Raw genomic sequence first — 18,866 nt, 5'->3', positions numbered from 1 at the left:
TCTCGGGTTGTATTACTCTATTACCAACTAGCTTGTATTCCCCCTCCAGAGGGGTTGAGGTACTCCTGGGGGAATTCTACACCAAAAAATTAAAAATTCTGCATATTTTTTGTCAAAATAACATTATCATGCCAGTTTCAATTATTTTGGTAACTTATTTCAAAATACCTGTCAGCAACAATGTCTGTAAACATACAGAGACAAAAAAAAATTCTTCCATGAATAGAAAGTTAAGGAAACCCCTGTGACAACCCATTTCTCTATCCCTTCCCCCCAGAGCCCAGCAGGGGTCCAGACATCTAAACCTTCTGCCCCCAGAGCCCAGCTGCAGGGCACCCTCTAGGCCAGACACTCGCACCCGTTCTCTACCCCCCAACCATCAGAGCCCAGCTGTGGGTGCCCCCTGTGGGGTGCCCCCTAGCCCAGATACTCACACCGCCTCCCTCCCAGATCCCAGCTGCTGCCCCCCACAGCCCAGATGCGCACACTCCCTCCACCTGAGACCCTAGCTGCGTTCCCCCTCAGAGCCCAGGGATCCAGAGGGAGAGAGTGCCTGATGCTAGGTCCCAGGCTTGTACGAAGTTTCCTGCATGCCACCTTCAGGGCGTGCTGAGAACTGCGCCTGCCGGGAACTCTCCAGCTCCTCCTCCCCTTCCTCCCAGCAGTGTCTTCTACTTGCGAGCTGGGTTCTGCCAGGTCCAGCAGCCCCTAGTGGCAGCCAGCAATTCTTCAGTCCATTTCTGTGGGGGGAAAAGGAAATTCTGTGCAAAAAACATTAATTTATTTGCAAATTCTGCATACGCAGTGGCACAGAATTCCCCCAGGAGTAGGTTGAGGGTTCATTCCACTAGAGGGCAAGTTACTCACCTGTAACTGGAGTTTCTTCAAGACGTGTGGTCCCGATCTGTATTCCACTACCAACCCTCCCCTGCAGATTGTTTGAACTGTGGTAAATATGCAAAACTGGAGAGGCATTGGCACACACTGCCCTTTATGCCTTTGGTTGGGAGCACGAGGAGAACTATGACGCGCATGCAGGACAACGGATGCTAATTGCAGAAAATTCTAGACTCAGGCACGTGGTGCGCATGTGTACACACAAATGGAATACAAATAGGGGCCATGCATCTCAAAGAACCTCCAGTTCCAGGTAAAGTAACTTCCATTTCTTTGGGCTTGGGCAGAGCCCTCTGGGGTGTCCGGGGTCCTTCTCCTGCAGCTCAGAATCCATGGAGTCTCTCTTCCTCCATACATCAGCTAGCTTTCTCTGACCTTGGCTGGTCCTCACAGGTAAACAGGACTTCACTGTTACAGAAGCATGCCCCTGTCTCATTCCCAAAGTTTCCTTTGTCTGAGTCCTTTGAGTTTGTCCCCCTATCAACAACTACTTTTTTTTCTGCTGCTTGTGATTTTCCACTCTCCTCCCTGCATCTGGAGTTGGAGGAACTACCTTCTCCCAACTTCAGCCAACCCATTGTTCCTAAGACGTTTTCACCTGAATAGGCAACCATTTAAAGTTTAATGACCAACTACTGTCCCTGGTCTAGCAGAGGTGTCCTTCAGCCCCTGTCAGGAATTGGCAGGTTCCATATCCACATAGACATATTCCATGATACAACGATTTCATAACATCAACCAGAATTTATAAGTTGTATATAGATAGATTCCTCATTGTCACAGCTGATTCTTGAGTTATTTAGAAACATCTGTACAACTTCCTTCATACTGAAACAGAAATATTTTTTCTCTTTAAGCAGGACTTCTCATTATGGGAAAAGTTGAAAATAGGAGCTAGATATTCTCTAACGTCTGCCTGTAGAAATGGATGACAACATGATAGAGAGTCAACAGATAGGAGGGTTGGATTATGTGAAGGGATAAGATATAACTAATATCATAACAGTGGCTTGACAGAATTTGTTGGTGTTAATATAATTTCAGTGGATATCAATGTTTTAAAGAAATTTTTTGATTTTATCTATTTAAATTTTTCACAGTTGTGGCAAAGTTTTTTTTATAAATTTAAGCATTTTTTTCTATTTTTATCAAGTTTTTAGTTGCGGGAAATTTTGAGGAAGTCAGACAAATATTTAATGAGAATAGATTTTTGAGATTCAAAATGTTAGTTTTATAACCATTAAAACACAAATTGTCAACATCACGTCAAAATATACAAAGTAAATATCCTTAAATCAAACTCTTAAGTTCTCAAGCATTTTTCTTTCTTTGCCTATCAGTATATTTTGATAACTGATGGAAATAATTTTTTTTTGCTGGTTTGTATGTGTACAGTGAAATTGACATTTACTGATATTTACTGATATAAATTTAATCCTTCCAAGCATAGTCATGTCGTTTGTCTTTCCTGATATTCTTTGACAGGTTTCAGAGTAGCAGCCGTGTTAGTCTTTTTGATATTCTTTGAGAGGCTCATAAAATTTCTAAACTTTTCAAGTTAATGTGTCCATTAGGAAAAATAGGTAACACAAATATTGTTTCAAATAATGTCGTGAAGGAACAAAGCTAGACCACAGTGCAAATGTTAAATAAGTAAAAGCTGGCAAAACATTTAAATTTTTATTTTTGATTGCTGTGACTAGACAGATGATTCCATTGAAATAAAGATGCATTCTGAAATAAATCCTAACCTCCTAGAAGGAATCGTTTCTAAAAAGCTATTTTGGCAAGTAGACTGTAGCCATTTCTAATTAATTTTTTAGGTATTTTCACAAAATTATCTGTCTGCATGTTTTGTTACAGCTTTTAGTGCCAATGGAAAAGATGTCATCGTAGACTTCCCTCAGCAATCTCACTGGACTGGTTTATTGTCAGAAATGGAATTGGTCCCCAGCATTCATCCAGGGGTCACGTAAGTTAATTTTCATTTCTGTCATTTCTTGAACCACTTGGCATGTAACTTTAGTATCATAACTGAAATTTCTTAAATAAGTATAATAGAAAACTGTGTGCAGTTTTGTCCATGAGCTGAAGGGGCGGTGTAGGGAAGGAAAAAAGAAATGTCTTAATTCATGAATGCTGTTACAATAAATTCTGTGCCGTGAGAATCTATGTAACAATATATTATATCTTATAATTTTTTCAGATCGACCATATTAATTGTCTCTTTGTTAAAATCAGGTGTGATGGCTGTCAGATGTTTCCTATCAATGGGCCTAGGTTCAAATGTAGAAACTGTGATGACTTTGACTTCTGTGAAACCTGTTTCAAAACCAGAAAGCATAACACCCGGCATACTTTTGGCAGAATAAATGAACCAGGTATATTTCAAAACTAGAAATGGGTGACATTAATTTAAAATGCATTAAATACCTCTTGAAATCATGCTTTTAGGCTTAATTTTATTACATTAAGAAGTTTAACATTGTAACTAGCTTACTAGGAAATGAATTGTTTGGTACAAATTAGGACCTTATGTTGCAGTTTTATACTGAATGAATCAGAATGCCCCTTTAAGCTTTTCTGTGGGTAATGCTGCATGATTAATTTTGATAGGATCTTGAGTAAAAACATTTTAAATGGCTCATATTTGTGTGTGTTAAATGATATTTAAAGTAGTGTCAAGTGACAGTTACTCCGTGTTATGTCAGAATTGAGTTTGCAACTAGAGTGGGAATAAAATGAAATGACTTTATTTTACTGCCCTTCACTGCCAATCCAAACATGTCTATAGCTCCTTCATGCCATCAGATGAACATAGTGCACCTAGGTTTTTTTGCAGTTCCTCTTCAAAAGGAGCATGCCAGCTCAGCCCTTAATTGCTCTAGAACAAGATTTTGACCTTGAAAATGGGTGGAGGTTATTCCTCTGCATGGTCTGGAGACTATTCAGTGGTCTGAGAAGCAGGGACCAATCTGCTGGTAATCCACTAAAATATTTTGCTTCTGAAGCAGGAATAGGCACACAGAGCACTTTTGAGCTTCTCTGTTCCTGATTAATATTACTACTGGGATCTACAATGAGTTCTTTTCTTTTTAGATTTTTCTTCTCTCCCCTTCTCCCAGATTCAGTCTGATCTCATACCGTTTGACTTTGCCTTTCTCCTTCCTCCCACCTGTTTCTGAAGTGTTGCAGATTCTCAGGTCAGCCAGACCTTAATGTTTAATGACATATGATCTTTCCCTCCTTCACATTTCCAGGCCTAGTGTGGATGTGGAGGTGGCTAAAGCAGATTCTCTGTTGATAATCACTAACGTCCAATGGACGTGAAAGGACGGGTAGCTCATTAAAAGACAAGGCCCCCAGAGGGATCTGACTTCCCTGAACTAGTTCCTTTATGGGGAATCAGTTGAGAGAAGGTGACCTCAGTTCTTCAAAGTACCTCTATGAAGAAGCAGTTGGTTACTATGGTGATGGGAGCTAATACAGAACCATAATATAGAGGGGATCAACATCTATGTATCCTTTGTGTGGATGGAGATGGTACACTATTCTTCAGAAGGGATAAGTGGAAGCTTCCCCAAAACCATTACCATCTCACAGAGGCCTGAGTGGAGTCTTTAGGTGCTACCTCAGTGCCTATATCATCAATGTCCTCAGGAGCCACCATGCAAGACACAGAGGTTATATAGACCCAGGAACTCAGCCTCTGCAACATCCACCGCCACTTCATACTTTAAGCCCGGAGGTGAAGAGTTTTTTTTGATGGGACTGTCAAGACCCATGTCCCTTTATTGATGCCTTTTCATTCCTCTATTCAGGTGTTTGGCGGAAGTCTTACCCAATTTTCCAAAAACTGGAAGGCCCTAACCACAGACTAATAAACTAATTAGAGTTTATCCAGGGTTGTAACTCTTGCCGACAGACCCCCTTTTCGGTTCCTCTTCAGAGACCACTGTCAGAAGGAGATTTTACAACAGGAGGTGAACTTCCTGCTCTTCACAGGAGACATAGGAAAGATTTCAATTCAACACCATGGGATTCTGTTCCTCCTTAATCCCCAAGAGGAATGGAGGATGGAGATCAATTCTCCATCTACTTCACTTAAACAGGTTTATCCAATAAGTAAAATTCTGCGTGATATCTGTGGTGTCAGTAATTCCCTTGTTAGAGGAGGGCACATGGCTTTTGTGTGTCATCATGAAAGAGACACTTTTTCCTATAGATGTCCATCCCAGCCCACTGGAGGTTCCTCAGTTTCCTCTTTGACCATGACCAGTTCAGAGTTCTCCCCTCCAGTCTGGCCACAACACCAAGGGTGTTTACAAAAGATTTTCAGTGATGGCTGCTTGGATGAGAAGAGAAGGATTTAGTCTTTCCATGCCTTGGCAACTGTCTTCTCACAGGCGACTCAGAGGTCCACAGAGCAACTCATGTTCTGCTCAGTTTTTTACCTACCCTGAGTGTCTGCTGCAGTTACGAAAAATCCACATTGTCCTTCACAAGGTGCATAAACTTCATGGGGTGACGTTAGACTTGACTACAGCAAGAGCACATCTGCCTCTTGAAAGATTTCAGGTCATAGAATCATAGAATAATAGAATATCAGGGTTGGAAGGGACCCCAGAAGGTCATCTAGTCCAACCCCCTGCTCAAAGCAGGACCAATTCCCAGTTAAATCATCCCAGCCAGGGCTTTGTCATGAGCACTCTTGTACCCTAGCTCACTATTAGACACAGGACTGAACTGGAACTTGTCTTTCCCTCCTTGGCCACATGGCTTCATGCACACATGTGACACAGACTTCATCTACAGTGCCTACAAGTCTGGCTTCCCACTGTTTACTCACAAGAGAAGGGCACCATAAAGGACAAGGTAACAATTATGCCCAAGGTATTAAGCTCTCTTCTCTGGTGGACAAAACCGGAGAAGTTTCGGGTAGGGATTCCTTTCCTCACACCAACAACTGAGGCAACCATCATTACTGGTGCCTACCACTGGGTTGTGGTGTGCACAAGGGCAATCATATGGCACAAGGCATCTGGATTCTGGGAGTCCAGAATGCACATCAGCCTACTAGAACTCAGGGCAGTGTGTGGGGCCTGCAATGCCTTCCTCCCACTCATCCAATCCAGACAAGTTCAGATAATGTTGGACAATATGGCAATAGTGATTAATATAAACAAGCAAGAAAGAACAAGATCTCTCTCTGTGTGCATAGAGGCAGTCATCCTTTGGAATTGGTGGATCAAACATCGCATAATCATATCAGCTGCATGCTTACCAGGGATGCAAAATCTACCTGAGCAGACATTTTTACCCAAGTCACGAATGGGTAATTCACAGTTTGGTTCTCGATGATGTCTTTGCTCAATGGGGAATGCCAGCCTGGGACCTTCTTGCCTCACAGGTGAACAGAAAACTTCCTCAGTGCTGATCCTCAGCAGTCCTGGGCAAAGACTCTTTGGGAGATACCTTCCTGATGTTAGGGAAGGGGCGCTTGGGGTGTGCCTCCCTCCAATTCCTTTGGTTGTATGGAAGATCCTCCGAGACAGAGCTAGAGTCATTGTGAGTGTGCTCAACTGGCCAAGACAGTTCTGATTTGTGGATCTATTGAAGCTCTCAGTGTGACCATGCGAGAACATCCCCATGTTGCCAGACCTTCTAACGGTCACACACACCAATCCAGGGCGGCTGCAACTGAGACCCTGGTATTTGGATGGGCATCGGAGGTAGAAGGCTTGTGTTCTAGGAGGGTGCAATTCATCCTTAACCAAAGTAGAAGTCTACAAGAATCTGTTACTCACCTAAATGGAAGCATGTCTCTGCTTGGGCTCATCAAAGCAATTGTCTCTGGACTCCGCCAGAATCAATGGTATCTTAGAGTATCTACTTACCCATAAGTCTTTGGGTTGTGTGCTCAGTTCCCTGAGAGTTCATTTAGCAGCAGACAGTGCTTTTGATACTCCAGTGGATAACTGTACAATCTTCATGCACTGTACAACAACCAGAATTTTGAAGGGGATTCTCAGATCCTTTCTCCCATTGGTGAAGTTTGCACCTCAGTGGACTGTAGTTGGGTTCACTTTGTGAAAGTTATACATACAAAATACATACAACACCAGGGAAAATCAAAAAAAAGTGACTACCACAAAAATGGGCATGAGGACTCATGGATATGTGTAGTGCTTGAAACTATTTTAAATTCATTTTTAAAAGAACTACACTTCAGGTTGTGTCCTGTTAATGGAAGTAACATGACCAAACCCTCATGCTTCACTTCCAAATATGTTTTGGGCTAAATAGTCTATCTGATAACTATGCATTTATTTTGAAGTCTGATTTGAATGTTTGCTCTTGTCATAGTATTTTTTTTTTTTATTAAATGTAATTTTCTTTAACAATAGCTGGTTTATAGTATAACTTTTTGAACTAAATAGGTCAGTCTCCAGTATTTTGTGGGCGTTCTGGAAAACAGCTGAAGAGACATCATAGCAGTCAGCGAGGAATGCTACTGGATGACTGGTCACGAATTGTTAAGAATTTGAATGTGTCGTCTTCTGTGAATCAGGCTTCACGTTTGATTGATGGCAGTGAACAATGCTGGCAGTCTTCTGGCTCACAAGGAAAGGCAAGCTTGAGCCATACTTCTGAATGCTATGCCAACTCTGGCACACAGTTTAAAAAACAAGGTTGTAGTTCATCTTGTAATGTTTTTTATGCACCACCTGTCATCTATCTCAGTGCTACAAATACATTTCATTTAAAGTTTATATTTAGATGTATGTGTTCCACTCTAAATATACTGATTTTTAAGTTTGCTAAGATTTATTCTTCTCAATTGTTTGTAATTCTTGTGAATTATAGAAAAAGGAATGGCAATATAGTGGATAAATAACAGTAAGGTAGCTATTTTTTATTTTGTGGTCAAGGGGATTTTCATTGAATGTGTGACCACTTATTTTCTAGCACTGGATTCGTTTAGAGATTTTCCCTGATGTACTTGTCCACAGACTGAAGATGATAGTTGATCCTGCAGACAGCAGCTACATGCCCTCTCTTGTTGTGGTTTCAGGTACATGAAATTTAACTGTATTCAGAAGTAGGGTTTTTTTAAACACACTTTTTTTTTTTTTGAAATGATCAAATATTGATTATTTAACTTGGTAAAGTGTTCAGATAGGAGTGGTATTTCAGTATGTTGGTACGTGGCCTTTAAAATCAGTTTCAATGTTCTACAGGTGGGAATTCTTTAAATAACCTTATAGAGCTAAAGACAATCAACATTAACCCTGCAGACACCACAGTGCCTCTTCTTAATGATTGTATAGAGGTAAGTGAATACTGATTGAGGAGAAGTTCTCAGATGATCAAACTGGAAATGTATCTTGCTGTAAGAAGTGTCCATGTGTACCTTTGGTTATTGCATTATTATATTTGATTTTTTTCCCAATATGTTGGTACTTATAATTAACCACGTTGTTGACTTTTTTGCATAATCACTGTCCATGTGTACAATTACTAGTCTTACGAGTAAACACCAGTGAAATTGTAGGTTCTCAGTTTAAAAGCAAATGTCTCGGAACCAAGCAGACAATACCAGGCTTTTTTCAAAGGTGTGGTTGGAAATACTCATCTGCTGGGTGACAGAAGCGGAATGGCTATTCCTGACCCTAGGGAGACAAATCTGGATTGTGGCCAGGTACTGCAAGAAGAAGGGCAGAAACTTAGTGGTAGATTGGAGGTGAGATCATTCCCAGAAATGAAATAATCTAGTAGCAAACTTCCAGAATGCTGAGAACATCCATATCAATTAAATTGCCACCTAAATAGGGCAGAAAACTAGGACCTTTGATTTATCTTACAGAATCAATTTCTAAAACGGATGGAACTCAGCAATGCAAAAATCTTAAAATCCTCCATGTTCCATGAACTTATAGACCCAAAAGATTGCAATTACATCTTTTTCTTTAGTATCACAGGTATATTGAGATTGCTATAAAGCAGTGCAGAAGCTCTGGAATAGATTGCAAAATACATGGTCTCAGCATACTGGGGCGTATCCGGGCAGAGGATGAAGATTTGGCTGCAGTCCCTTTCCTTGCTTCCGATAATGAGGAAGAGGATGATGATAAAGCAAACACTGGGAGGTAGGGAACTGGAGGAAAAAATAAACTTATTATCTTAACCTTAAACTAGAAGAACGTGAACACTGGCTGTACAACTCAAACGACTGAATTATTTTATTGTGTACTAGAGAAAGGAAAACACCCAGGCTTTAGTTTCAACAAGTTTTATAATGAAGACATTAGTTTATGTATGCCTTTTGTCTTTCCTGTGTGTATACAGTGAACAATTTTTTCATAGTTTTTTATTTTGCCGCCTCATGCTGAAAAATGCTTTGATTTGTCAAAACCAGCTAAAATTCCTACTTATGAGTAGTGGCTTTAACTGTATAATATGTCCAATATACAATGTAGAATCCTGAAGTTCTGTGGGTCTCTTGCACTTTTAAAGGACTTTCACTATGCAAATTATTAAAACATTTCTTTTTATAACAGCTATAAAGTAAAAAGTTAACGTAGTAGTCTCAGAAAATGACAATTGTGAAGCTATACTGAACTTAATTTCACAGAGGATATTTACATTTCAAAATGTAAAATAGGTGGTTAAAATATAAAACACAGGTCAAGGCCTATCAAATGTCAGAGTATATAGGCTGTGGAACTGACATTTTTCTCTTCTTCTCAATGTACTCAGTCTTGTTAGGAAGAAGATGGCAGGGCTGGAATCAGCAGCTACTATAAGAACCAAAGTTTTTGTTTGGGGGCTGAATGACAAAGATCAGTTGGGAGGACTAAAGGGTTCCAAGGTATTGTCTTTGTTGAAAAAGTGTTTGTGTAAAACAAAAATCTCTGATGAAGTACATAAACCAGACGCTGAATTCAAAGTTTTTAAGGTTCATTATCAAACCCCTCCAGGACTAGACATAATGACTTTCCAGGGCTAAAAAAGCATTCTAATGTCTGTCACTGGCAGATTGAGAAATTGGATCTTAAAATTACATTTTCAGTTCCAGTTCAATTTTTAGAGCTGCCTTCTTGAAGCAGGTAGCTTCTTACTTGAAACTCCAGCTTTCAAAGGGTAGAAGATTATGCTTGTAACTCTGAAAGATCATAGTAGTCAATAACTTGCAGTTGTGTACCATAGGAATGATTGTTGCAGAGGTGCTTAGTTTGTAGATCAGTACAAATTATTTCTACCCCAGGAAACTTTCACAGTTTTACAGTGATGCTGGTTCAGTGATCCAAAGAAAGAAAATGATTTCCTGACCCTTACTAGTATAATCGATTTTAATGAGAAAAGTTATTTGAGTTGAAGTTTCAAGGAAGTGCATCTTCTCAACCTGGCACTCACATTCTCCCTTTACATACCTGTTTGGTTTTTTTTTTTTTTTTGGGGGGGGGGGGGGGGAGTCTGCAGTATGGTTTAGCATGAGAAATGTGTAACCTATTTAATCATTTTAAGATGTCATTACTTTGAAAATTCAGTTGAGTAAAAAGAACACTCCTATTTTAAAATAAGAATAAAAAAATTGGTCTACTTGTTTGTTTGCAGAGTTTCATATAGGATTGTAAAAATCACAAAAGTATTATATTCTCTGTCCATTCCAAAGCAAGAAGTTAAATAACAAATGCGTTTCTCAGAGTTACTCGTGTTATAGTTGACACTGATGCCAGTGCACAGATACATTAATTTATCAATTTAGAAATATAATTTGGGGAGAAATGATTTTTTCCCCAGTTGGATCCTGATTCCAATTGCCATTGAAGTCAATGGGATTCTTCTGTTTGACTTGGGTGGGCTTTGGATCAAGAGAAAAATTAGTAGGAAAATAAATATATAAACATTAAAGGTTCAGAAGCCAGAAACCTTTTAAAAGTAAACAGCATCTTTTTTTTTTTTTAAGAATAAGATGCCATAACAAAAACCAAATGCAAACCCTCAAGCTTTCACTATGTTTTATCAATTATCCTTCAAAAATTTTTTTTCACTAATTGTAATGGAGAAGTCTTTTTAGTAACACAAGATTTTTGTTAGTTGCATATCAGTAAATATTTATTTTAGCAATAAGGAGATATTCCTAACTTGAATATATGTTAATGATGAAGACTTGAAAAAGTGTCAGCATTTGTTTATATAAAGTCAGCCTGACCAAAGACTTAATTGTAATGAAGGGGAGTATAGGTTACTTTGTCACTGTTTTTCTGATTGTATCTAATCAATATTGTTATGGAACTTTACTTTGGATTAACTGTAATTTAAAGGATACAGAGAAAATAAATTCTGCCACTGTGCTCATATATGTTGATTTTTGATGTGCTGATTGACATTTTAACCAACTTGCTTGGGTTTAATTTATTGCAAGTCCGACTAGGGTTTGTTTACTCAAGAAAATTATAGTTAAAAAAAAAAAAGTGTATATCCTACTGCATCTTTTCCTTGTAGTGGTTACTTATTTATCTCTGTTTTATATAACACACTCATCCCTTGCTGTAAGCACTTGATCTGTTTCAGTTAATTAACTAATTGATTATCTGTGAGGTGTCCAGGTAATGGGGTAGTGAGTGTCACTGAAAAGCTAATAAATAAAATTTTATTAACCTCTGGTTAATTAAATTAGATCAGTTTATCATACTAGAACTTCACTACAAAGAACTGGTTGCCTTTTACAAGTAACAGACTTTTGAATCTAATTTTATGCAGTAATCTCTCTCTCTCTCTTTCTCCAAACACTTTAGATCAAGGTTCCTTCATTCTCTGAAACCCTTTCTGCCTTGAATGTAGTACAGGTAGCTGGTGGATCCAAAAGCCTTTTTGCAGGTAGGATAACTATGTGCAAGGTTTCTGCATTTCAGACCTTCCCCCTCCCCGCCTCCATCCCTCCCGGCCCTAAAATAAAAAGTGGAATTATTTTCTAAGAGGTAGGAATAAATTCTCATTTGTGAATTTTTTATTAATGGAAATTTAAAACCTTTTTCCTTTTAGTTACTGTAGAGGGCAAAGTATATGCCTGTGGAGAAGCCACTAATGGAAGACTTGGTTTAGGCCTATCCAGTGGAACTGTGCCTATTCCCCGACAGATTACAGCTCTCAGTAATTATGTAGTGAAGAAGGTGGCTGTTCACTCAGGTACTGACTCTTCACATTTCTCCATGGGAACATAAACATGATGTACTTAAGCTTAAAAGTGAAAGTAGATTCTTGTGTATGGCTCTAGTGTAGAGGATATAGAATAGAGGCTTTAATACAGGAGTACTGGGTGAAATTCTGTGGCCTGCGTAAAGGAGGTTAGACTAGATCGGGGCAGCCAACCTGAGCCTGAGACGGAGCCAGAATTTACCAATGTACATTGCCAAAGAGCCAAACTAATATGTCAGCAGCCCCCGTGCAGCGCCTCCTGCCCGCTGGTAGCCCCACCAATCAGTGCCTCTGGCTCCCTCCCCACACCTCCCATCCACCATGATCAGCTGTTACGTGGTGCGCAGGAGGCTCTGGTGGGGACAGGGGAAGAGTGAGGGCACGGCAGGCTCGGGGGTGGAGTTGGGGGCAGGGCCTGGAACAGAGCTGGGGGTTGAGCACGGAGCACTCCCCAGCACATTGGAAAGTTGGCATCTATAGCTCCAGCCCTGGAGTCAGTGCCTATGCAAGGAGCCGCATATTAGCTTCTGAAGAGCTGCATGTGACTCGGGAGCCACAGGTTGGCCACCCCTGGACTAGATGATCTGGTGGTCCCTTCTGGCCATAGAAATCAGTGAATTTAGTCTCTTAATTTTTTTGACCTATAAAGTTTGAGGTATCTTTCTGAAAGTTAAATTCAGAATAATTTCTTTATTTTTCATAGTGTAATTTTTGCGTCAATCCAGTGGAAATATTTTCCTTTTTAAAAAAGTTATCTAACTCTCTGTCACTTTGAAAATAGTAACTTAAGTGATTTGTTTCCACTGAGGGAAAATGTTCACCCTGGATACTTTTTTTGAAAAAGTTATAAGTTTTTTCACCTTCTCAGTAGACCATGTGAAAATTAGTGCTTTTGAATATACTGAAGTAAAGAGTTATGGGGTGGAAAGCGTAGCACTATATTAAATTGCAGCACTAAAGGGATGTTTCTTGGCTTTTGCTTGACTTTTGCTGCCCTGTTCACTATGTGCACATTCTGGTCTTCCATACTGGAGGACAAAGAAATAAATCTTTGCTGTTTAAAACTTGCAGTTTAAATCCTTGCAGGTGGCCGGCATGCTATGGCTTTAACTGTTGATGGGAAGGTATTTTCATGGGGCGAAGGAGATGATGGAAAACTTGGCCACTTCAGCAGAATGTAAGGATATAATTTCTGTTAGTACCTTGAAATAGGAAATATTTCAAACAAATGATATTGAATCATTGTTAGCAAGCAGTGACAGTATTTAAATATATTAGTAATAAAGAATTGTGTTACAAAAAGATTCTTCTGCAATACATATATCAGTTTTGTATGTTGCAAACTAAGCTTTTATTGCAATTTCAGTAGTTTTAAAGGGACACTCAAGTTAAAATTAATATAGCTTTTTAAAAATAGATTTCTCTTAATGGGCAAGGCCAGTGTTTAACTGGGTGTCTTTTGTATATTCATTATTGAAAAGTTACGTGAGAGGCAACAGGAATATTGGTTGCCAATATGCACTGAGGGAGGTGGGGGTGGGGATGCTGAAATGCCTCCCAGAGCTTGATAAGGTTACACTCAAGCTTTCTAGAAGTTCTTCATGATTTTCACCTCAGTTTCTAGGTAAGAGGCCCACTAACGTTTTTTGAATGGTTGATAAAACAAATAAAGCTAAAAGTGCTTTTTCCATGGTGAATTGGTGCTGCCCTACCTGACTGAGCTATGTCTCATGTCAAGCACTTTCTCTATCATATGGCAATAATTCAAACTCACATTAGTAGCCCTCGTGTCTCAGGATCAGGTAGGCTGTTGTGATGTATTAAAATTTTTAAGCTACTTGAGATTCCTGATGGAAGATGCTTTAGAATTGCAGATTAGTGTAGTGGACTCTGATACTACACTCTGGTGTACTGTAGACAGGCCATAAATAAAACGAGGTTTGGTGCACCATTAGTTTCTAAGTCTAGTATTTCCAAATATCTGTTAGCTAGAAATGTTTTCTGGCAGAAGCTGAATTAGAAGCTGAGTATTTGATAGCTCACTGAAGCTCAGCTACTTCTGTGAAATCAGATATTTTATTGAAACAGTAAAACAAAAGTACCAACATGGTATTTAATACCAACAACCCACACCGTACCATCTACTTAAGTCATTATTTTATTTTTAATTTAGTAGTCTAAGCCCTGGCCTACACTGTGGGGGGGTTGACCTAAGATACGCAACTTCAGCTATGCGAATAGCATAGCTGAAGTCGGCGTATCTTAGGTCAACTTACCTGGCCGTGAGGACGGCGGTGACTCCCCTGTCGGCTCCGCTTCTGCCTCTGGCAAGCTGGAGTTCCGGAGTCGACAGGGAGCAATTTATTTATCGCCGCTGATCTGGCGGGTAGTGAAGACCTGCCTAAAGTATGGTGCCTTTAAAGTTTGTGAAGGGATTTTGTTATTCTATCCTTTCATTTGACAATTGGCGTACTTTTTTTGAGCTAGGAAGTAGAATTGTCTCTTGAAAGTTTCATAAATTTCAAACACTTTTTATCAAGGAAAGATTGAGAAAAATAGTTTTATACTCACTTTGTGTGTTATACACACTGGGGAAATCTTCAAGTTATTTAATATTAACATGTTCAGTAGAAAACTGATCTTCATACTGTGTAGTTCTCAGAGGTGTTCTTAGGATCTTTACACAATATATAGAAAAATACAGCATGTGCCTCAGAGCTTGAGTCTCAGAATAGACATGACCCAACAAGTGTGTGGGTGGCAAACGGAAGGGGAGGGTATGAGACAAGGGAGGACAAAATGTGGCTTTATTAGCTTAAGCATAGGTACATATCTTGTTTGTTAGATATTTCTTCTATTTATTAAATATAATTATAAGCAGAAAACATTCTTGACTCGTGGGCACTGCATCCGTGCTGCGGCCTGCATGATGTCCCCCTGATAGCCCTGCACCTGCCAGGCCTTGCTGGGACAATGTGGAAGGACTGGGTCCTTACTATTAGGGTTGAAATGTATTTCTCCAAAGCCCTACTTAATTTCTTTAGAAATGTTAATAATGGTTGTAGCATGTACACCGCATTAGAAAACCTACTTAAATTAAAACGAGACTATGAATTCAGTGAGCAGGTTGAATTTAACAAAAAGACATCCTAAAACTTTCTCAGGCAAATGCTGCAGTGATGTTCACAAGAAACATCTTCAGTACTCTAGCAGACAGCTGACAATGAATGCTTGTTTAGTCTGGTCCCCTTGTGAAGAACAGAGCTGGAATAGGAATGGGCATCTCTTTCCTCATCCTCTGGCTCCTTGCACTGCAGGTTGGAGATACTGCAGTCCTCATGCTGCTGTACTGGAGGCTCAGTCAGGTGTACAACATTCTGTGCTATCCTCCTCCACCCTATGCAGAGCAGGACCAAGAGATCAGAGGCCATGCTTCTGAGCTGGCATGTAGGGCCTGGGGGCCTCCACTTTTGGGACTGAAATGGATTTTGCAAAAAATATTTGGCAGATACTGAATATCTTTTTTCAGACAGAATTTGTTCTTAACTTTGTATTCAAAAGAGAATTTCAGTATCTTTTTGAAGATGCATCCACTGGAGAAATACAATCTATAGAAACGTCTAACTGATAATACTAGAGTATTACAGCTGACTGTTTTAAATATTTGACTTTTTACTTTCTCTACAGTTAATTTTCATAATTAGCTCAGGGTGGGCAATGAAGACAGATCATTCAGTTTCACTTTTTAACATACACATTTTAATCTCTCTCTTTCTGGTTCTTCATTATCAGGATGCTGCAGTGTGTGTGTATTACATAACGTTTCTTAAAAAAGGAATTTTCAGTTGAACTCCAAAAATAGTGGAAAATGAAAATATGTATTCAGCTTTTTAAAAGTTTATTTTTTACCAAACCTACATTTTCGACCTAAATTGACTTAAACCAGTATAGCTTTAAGATAAATAGAAAAATTAAATTAAATCAGTAACTTATATAAGACTCCAGTGTTTTACTTTATTAGCATTAGGGCAGATTTGCCATTTGGGTGCATAATATTACATGAGGCATTGGAGGATAGGGCATGAAATATATTGCATGACATCACAAAAGTAGGTGATAAATCCTTTTATTCTATCTTTAGGAATTGTGATAAACCAAGGTTGATAGAAGCGTTGAAAACCAAGCGCATCCGTGATATTGCTTGTGGCAGTTCTCACAGTGCTGCCATCACCTCTAGTGGTGAATTGTACACATGGGGCCTTGGAGAATACGGCAGGTTGGGTCATGGAGACAATACTACACAACTCAAACCGAAGATGGTAAGTACATGAGGTGTTTCCTGGTTGCGGTAGTGTCTATGTATGTATATGCACAAGAAAATAAAATAAAGGGAGAAATAAAGCTAAGAATCCCAAAGCAGTGTGTAATGTGAGCTTGGATGTATAAAGAACAAAATAAGTCACAAGTACTTTGAAATTACTGTGAAACTTTTAAAAATATGCGTAGTGTGTTTGAGGCAGCATGCTTACTTTTCTGTGTGTTGTAGGTTAAAGTGCTTCTTGGTCACAGAGTCATTCAAGTTGCTTGTGGAAGCAGAGATGCTCAGACTCTGGCTTTGACAGATGAAGGTAGGAGTATCTTGCTTTAGCAGCTTCATAGCATATGGGAATATTGTGCTCGTAGTCTGACATACTGTTTGGTTGGTGTTACTAGGTTTGGTGTTTTCCTGGGGAGATGGTGACTTTGGAAAACTGGGCCGAGGAGGAAGTGAAGGATGCAACATTCCTCAGAACATTGAAAGACTAAATGGCCAGAGCGTGTGCCAGATTGAGTGTGGGGCTCAGTTCTCTTTGGCACTTACCAAATCTGGAGTGGTGTGGACCTGGTATGTCAAGGTTGCTAAGAAATTTACAACAAATTTCAAGGCATTTGAGTTGTGTTGATTGCTATGGACTGGCTTATTACATTTATGTTTTGTGCACATGCTTAGTTTATTCTAAAACATCCTATTATTACCACCACCTCCTCTCTCCCTCCCCCTGCTCACTTATTTATGCACTCACCTGTTACATTTTGTCTCTTAGAAAGCTCTTTGAGAAGGTACTGTCATTTACTAAATCTTTATAGAGTGCCTACCATAACTGGGACCCTTGCCTGGTTGGGGTGTATAGGTTTTAGTGCAATTTAAAAATAAATAGAAATAAAGATTATTGTGATAAAAGAAAATATTTATATAGTTGAGGCCCTACTTAACTTGCGATATTGTGGAAATTGTGGATTCTGCAGTATTTTACTTCCACCACAGCTCCCCTTCTCAGCCCTGGGTGGCCAACAGTGGGAAATCATGGAAAATGATAAGGTCCATTATTCTTTTCTACAATTTTCCATGGCTTGCCATAATTCAGCTGCAATTTTTTGACAATCGTCCCACAATTCAAGTAGGGCCTTATAGATAGTCTATGAAATAATATAGCTCAGTTTCTCTTGGTTCTTATGTTAAAGCAAGTGCTTTGCTGCATCTTATATATGTTCTCTAATTACAGAATGACTGGTTGTGATTCCATTGTTAGGGATTAGTTTTTCCACTTGAATCGGATTCAACCACTTTATGTATAGAGAATACAGTATATTTTCCTCAATATTAGAATACTCTTTGAGTATAGAATGAGAATTTCCCATCTGAGAACTTAAAAGTGAATTGGTGAGTTAGTTAAAGTAAAATTTTATTAAAGATAATTCATGAAACTTAAAACTCAAGATATTTTTTGTTAGCAATGATCTGCATAACAGAACAACACAGGGTCTTCAGACATCCCATTTGGTTAAATTGAATTCTTATGTACAGGCTACTATATTTGAAGAAACTTAACTTTAGGATTGCCTTTTTTTTTGCCTTTATTCTTCATAAACTAATATTTCTTCTTCAGCACAGGTTGATGAATAATATTTTTCTTTAGTGAATTCCACAACAATCTGCTGTCTTTCCAAATGGTTATCTCCTGTTGCTCTTAATGAGAGTGAAGCTAATAATGCCTTTAGTAAAGATGTCCTCCTTCAGAATGACTGCTGTCCCCTATTGCTCTCAATGTGTGGGAAGCCAAGCTGCCTGTGGGCCACCATTTCCCCTTCCGTTAGCCCTGCCCTGTGTTGACACTGCAAAGAGTTGGGGGGCAGGGGAAAGAAAATCAAATGTCTTCAAAAATAAGTTTAATCTCAACTGGGACAACAAACACTAAAATATTTAATAATTATAACGTGTGATTATGGCATGACATTACTGCTAAGCAAAGTTAAGCTTGTTTGTGTTCCTCAGCTGTACATTTCCGTACCTAGCATGCTTGGATTTCTTTTAAGTTTAACCTTAACTCTGAATTTCCTAGGTTTGTAGTACTTGTTTTGGGGGGTAATTAGAACAGCCAAGTAATTTCTTTTATTCTTATGATACCGATATGTATTCAGTTCAGTTGTAACATAGTTTTTATCTGGAAATTACTAGTGAAGCTAAGGACTTTTGGAGATACTTGATTTCCGACAGAGACTGATCACTGTTACAAAATACAATGGGGAAAAATGAGAATTGTTACCTCTAACCAACACTCTTCAGTTTTTTCTGCTTGGTTGATACTGTTAGTAATATCTTGAGGTATAGTCATAAAATAGACTGAAGGACAAGAGAATAGTGCAGTGTTAATGCTGTCTCTCAGACAGTTGAGGAAAATTTCATATGTTGGTAATAAAAGTAACCTGTGTTTGAGGCTTGTCTGAAG

The 18,866-nt window shown here is 39.1% G+C and overlaps 1 protein-coding gene across 4 annotated transcripts in view; it reads left to right on the top strand.

Moving 5' to 3' along the window:
* HERC2 (HECT and RLD domain containing E3 ubiquitin protein ligase 2) overlaps positions 1-18,866 on the top strand; it is a 197,846-nt gene that overhangs the window by 116,292 nt on the left and 62,688 nt on the right. For all 4 annotated transcript variants that reach the window (XM_074965634.1, XM_074965610.1, XM_074965626.1 and 1 more), the window contains exons 51-63: positions 2,761-2,869; positions 3,139-3,278; positions 7,338-7,528; positions 7,867-7,972; positions 8,139-8,230; positions 8,872-9,047; positions 9,658-9,769; positions 11,700-11,781; positions 11,947-12,090; positions 13,186-13,276; positions 16,241-16,418; positions 16,646-16,727; positions 16,813-16,984. In XM_074965634.1, the coding sequence (XP_074821735.1) occupies positions 2,761-2,869; positions 3,139-3,278; positions 7,338-7,528; positions 7,867-7,972; positions 8,139-8,230; positions 8,872-9,047; positions 9,658-9,769; positions 11,700-11,781; positions 11,947-12,090; positions 13,186-13,276; positions 16,241-16,418; positions 16,646-16,727; positions 16,813-16,984 (1,675 nt within the window). The remainder of the gene's footprint in view (positions 1-2,760; positions 2,870-3,138; positions 3,279-7,337; positions 7,529-7,866; positions 7,973-8,138; positions 8,231-8,871; positions 9,048-9,657; positions 9,770-11,699; positions 11,782-11,946; positions 12,091-13,185; positions 13,277-16,240; positions 16,419-16,645; positions 16,728-16,812; positions 16,985-18,866) is intronic.

This window comes from Natator depressus, chromosome 1, assembly GCF_965152275.1.
Source record: "Natator depressus isolate rNatDep1 chromosome 1, rNatDep2.hap1, whole genome shotgun sequence".
Classification (NCBI taxonomy): domain Eukaryota; kingdom Metazoa; phylum Chordata; order Testudines; family Cheloniidae; genus Natator; species Natator depressus.
The sequence above is the reverse complement of the archived record's forward strand: the minus strand, read 5'-3'. Positions and strand labels throughout refer to the sequence as shown.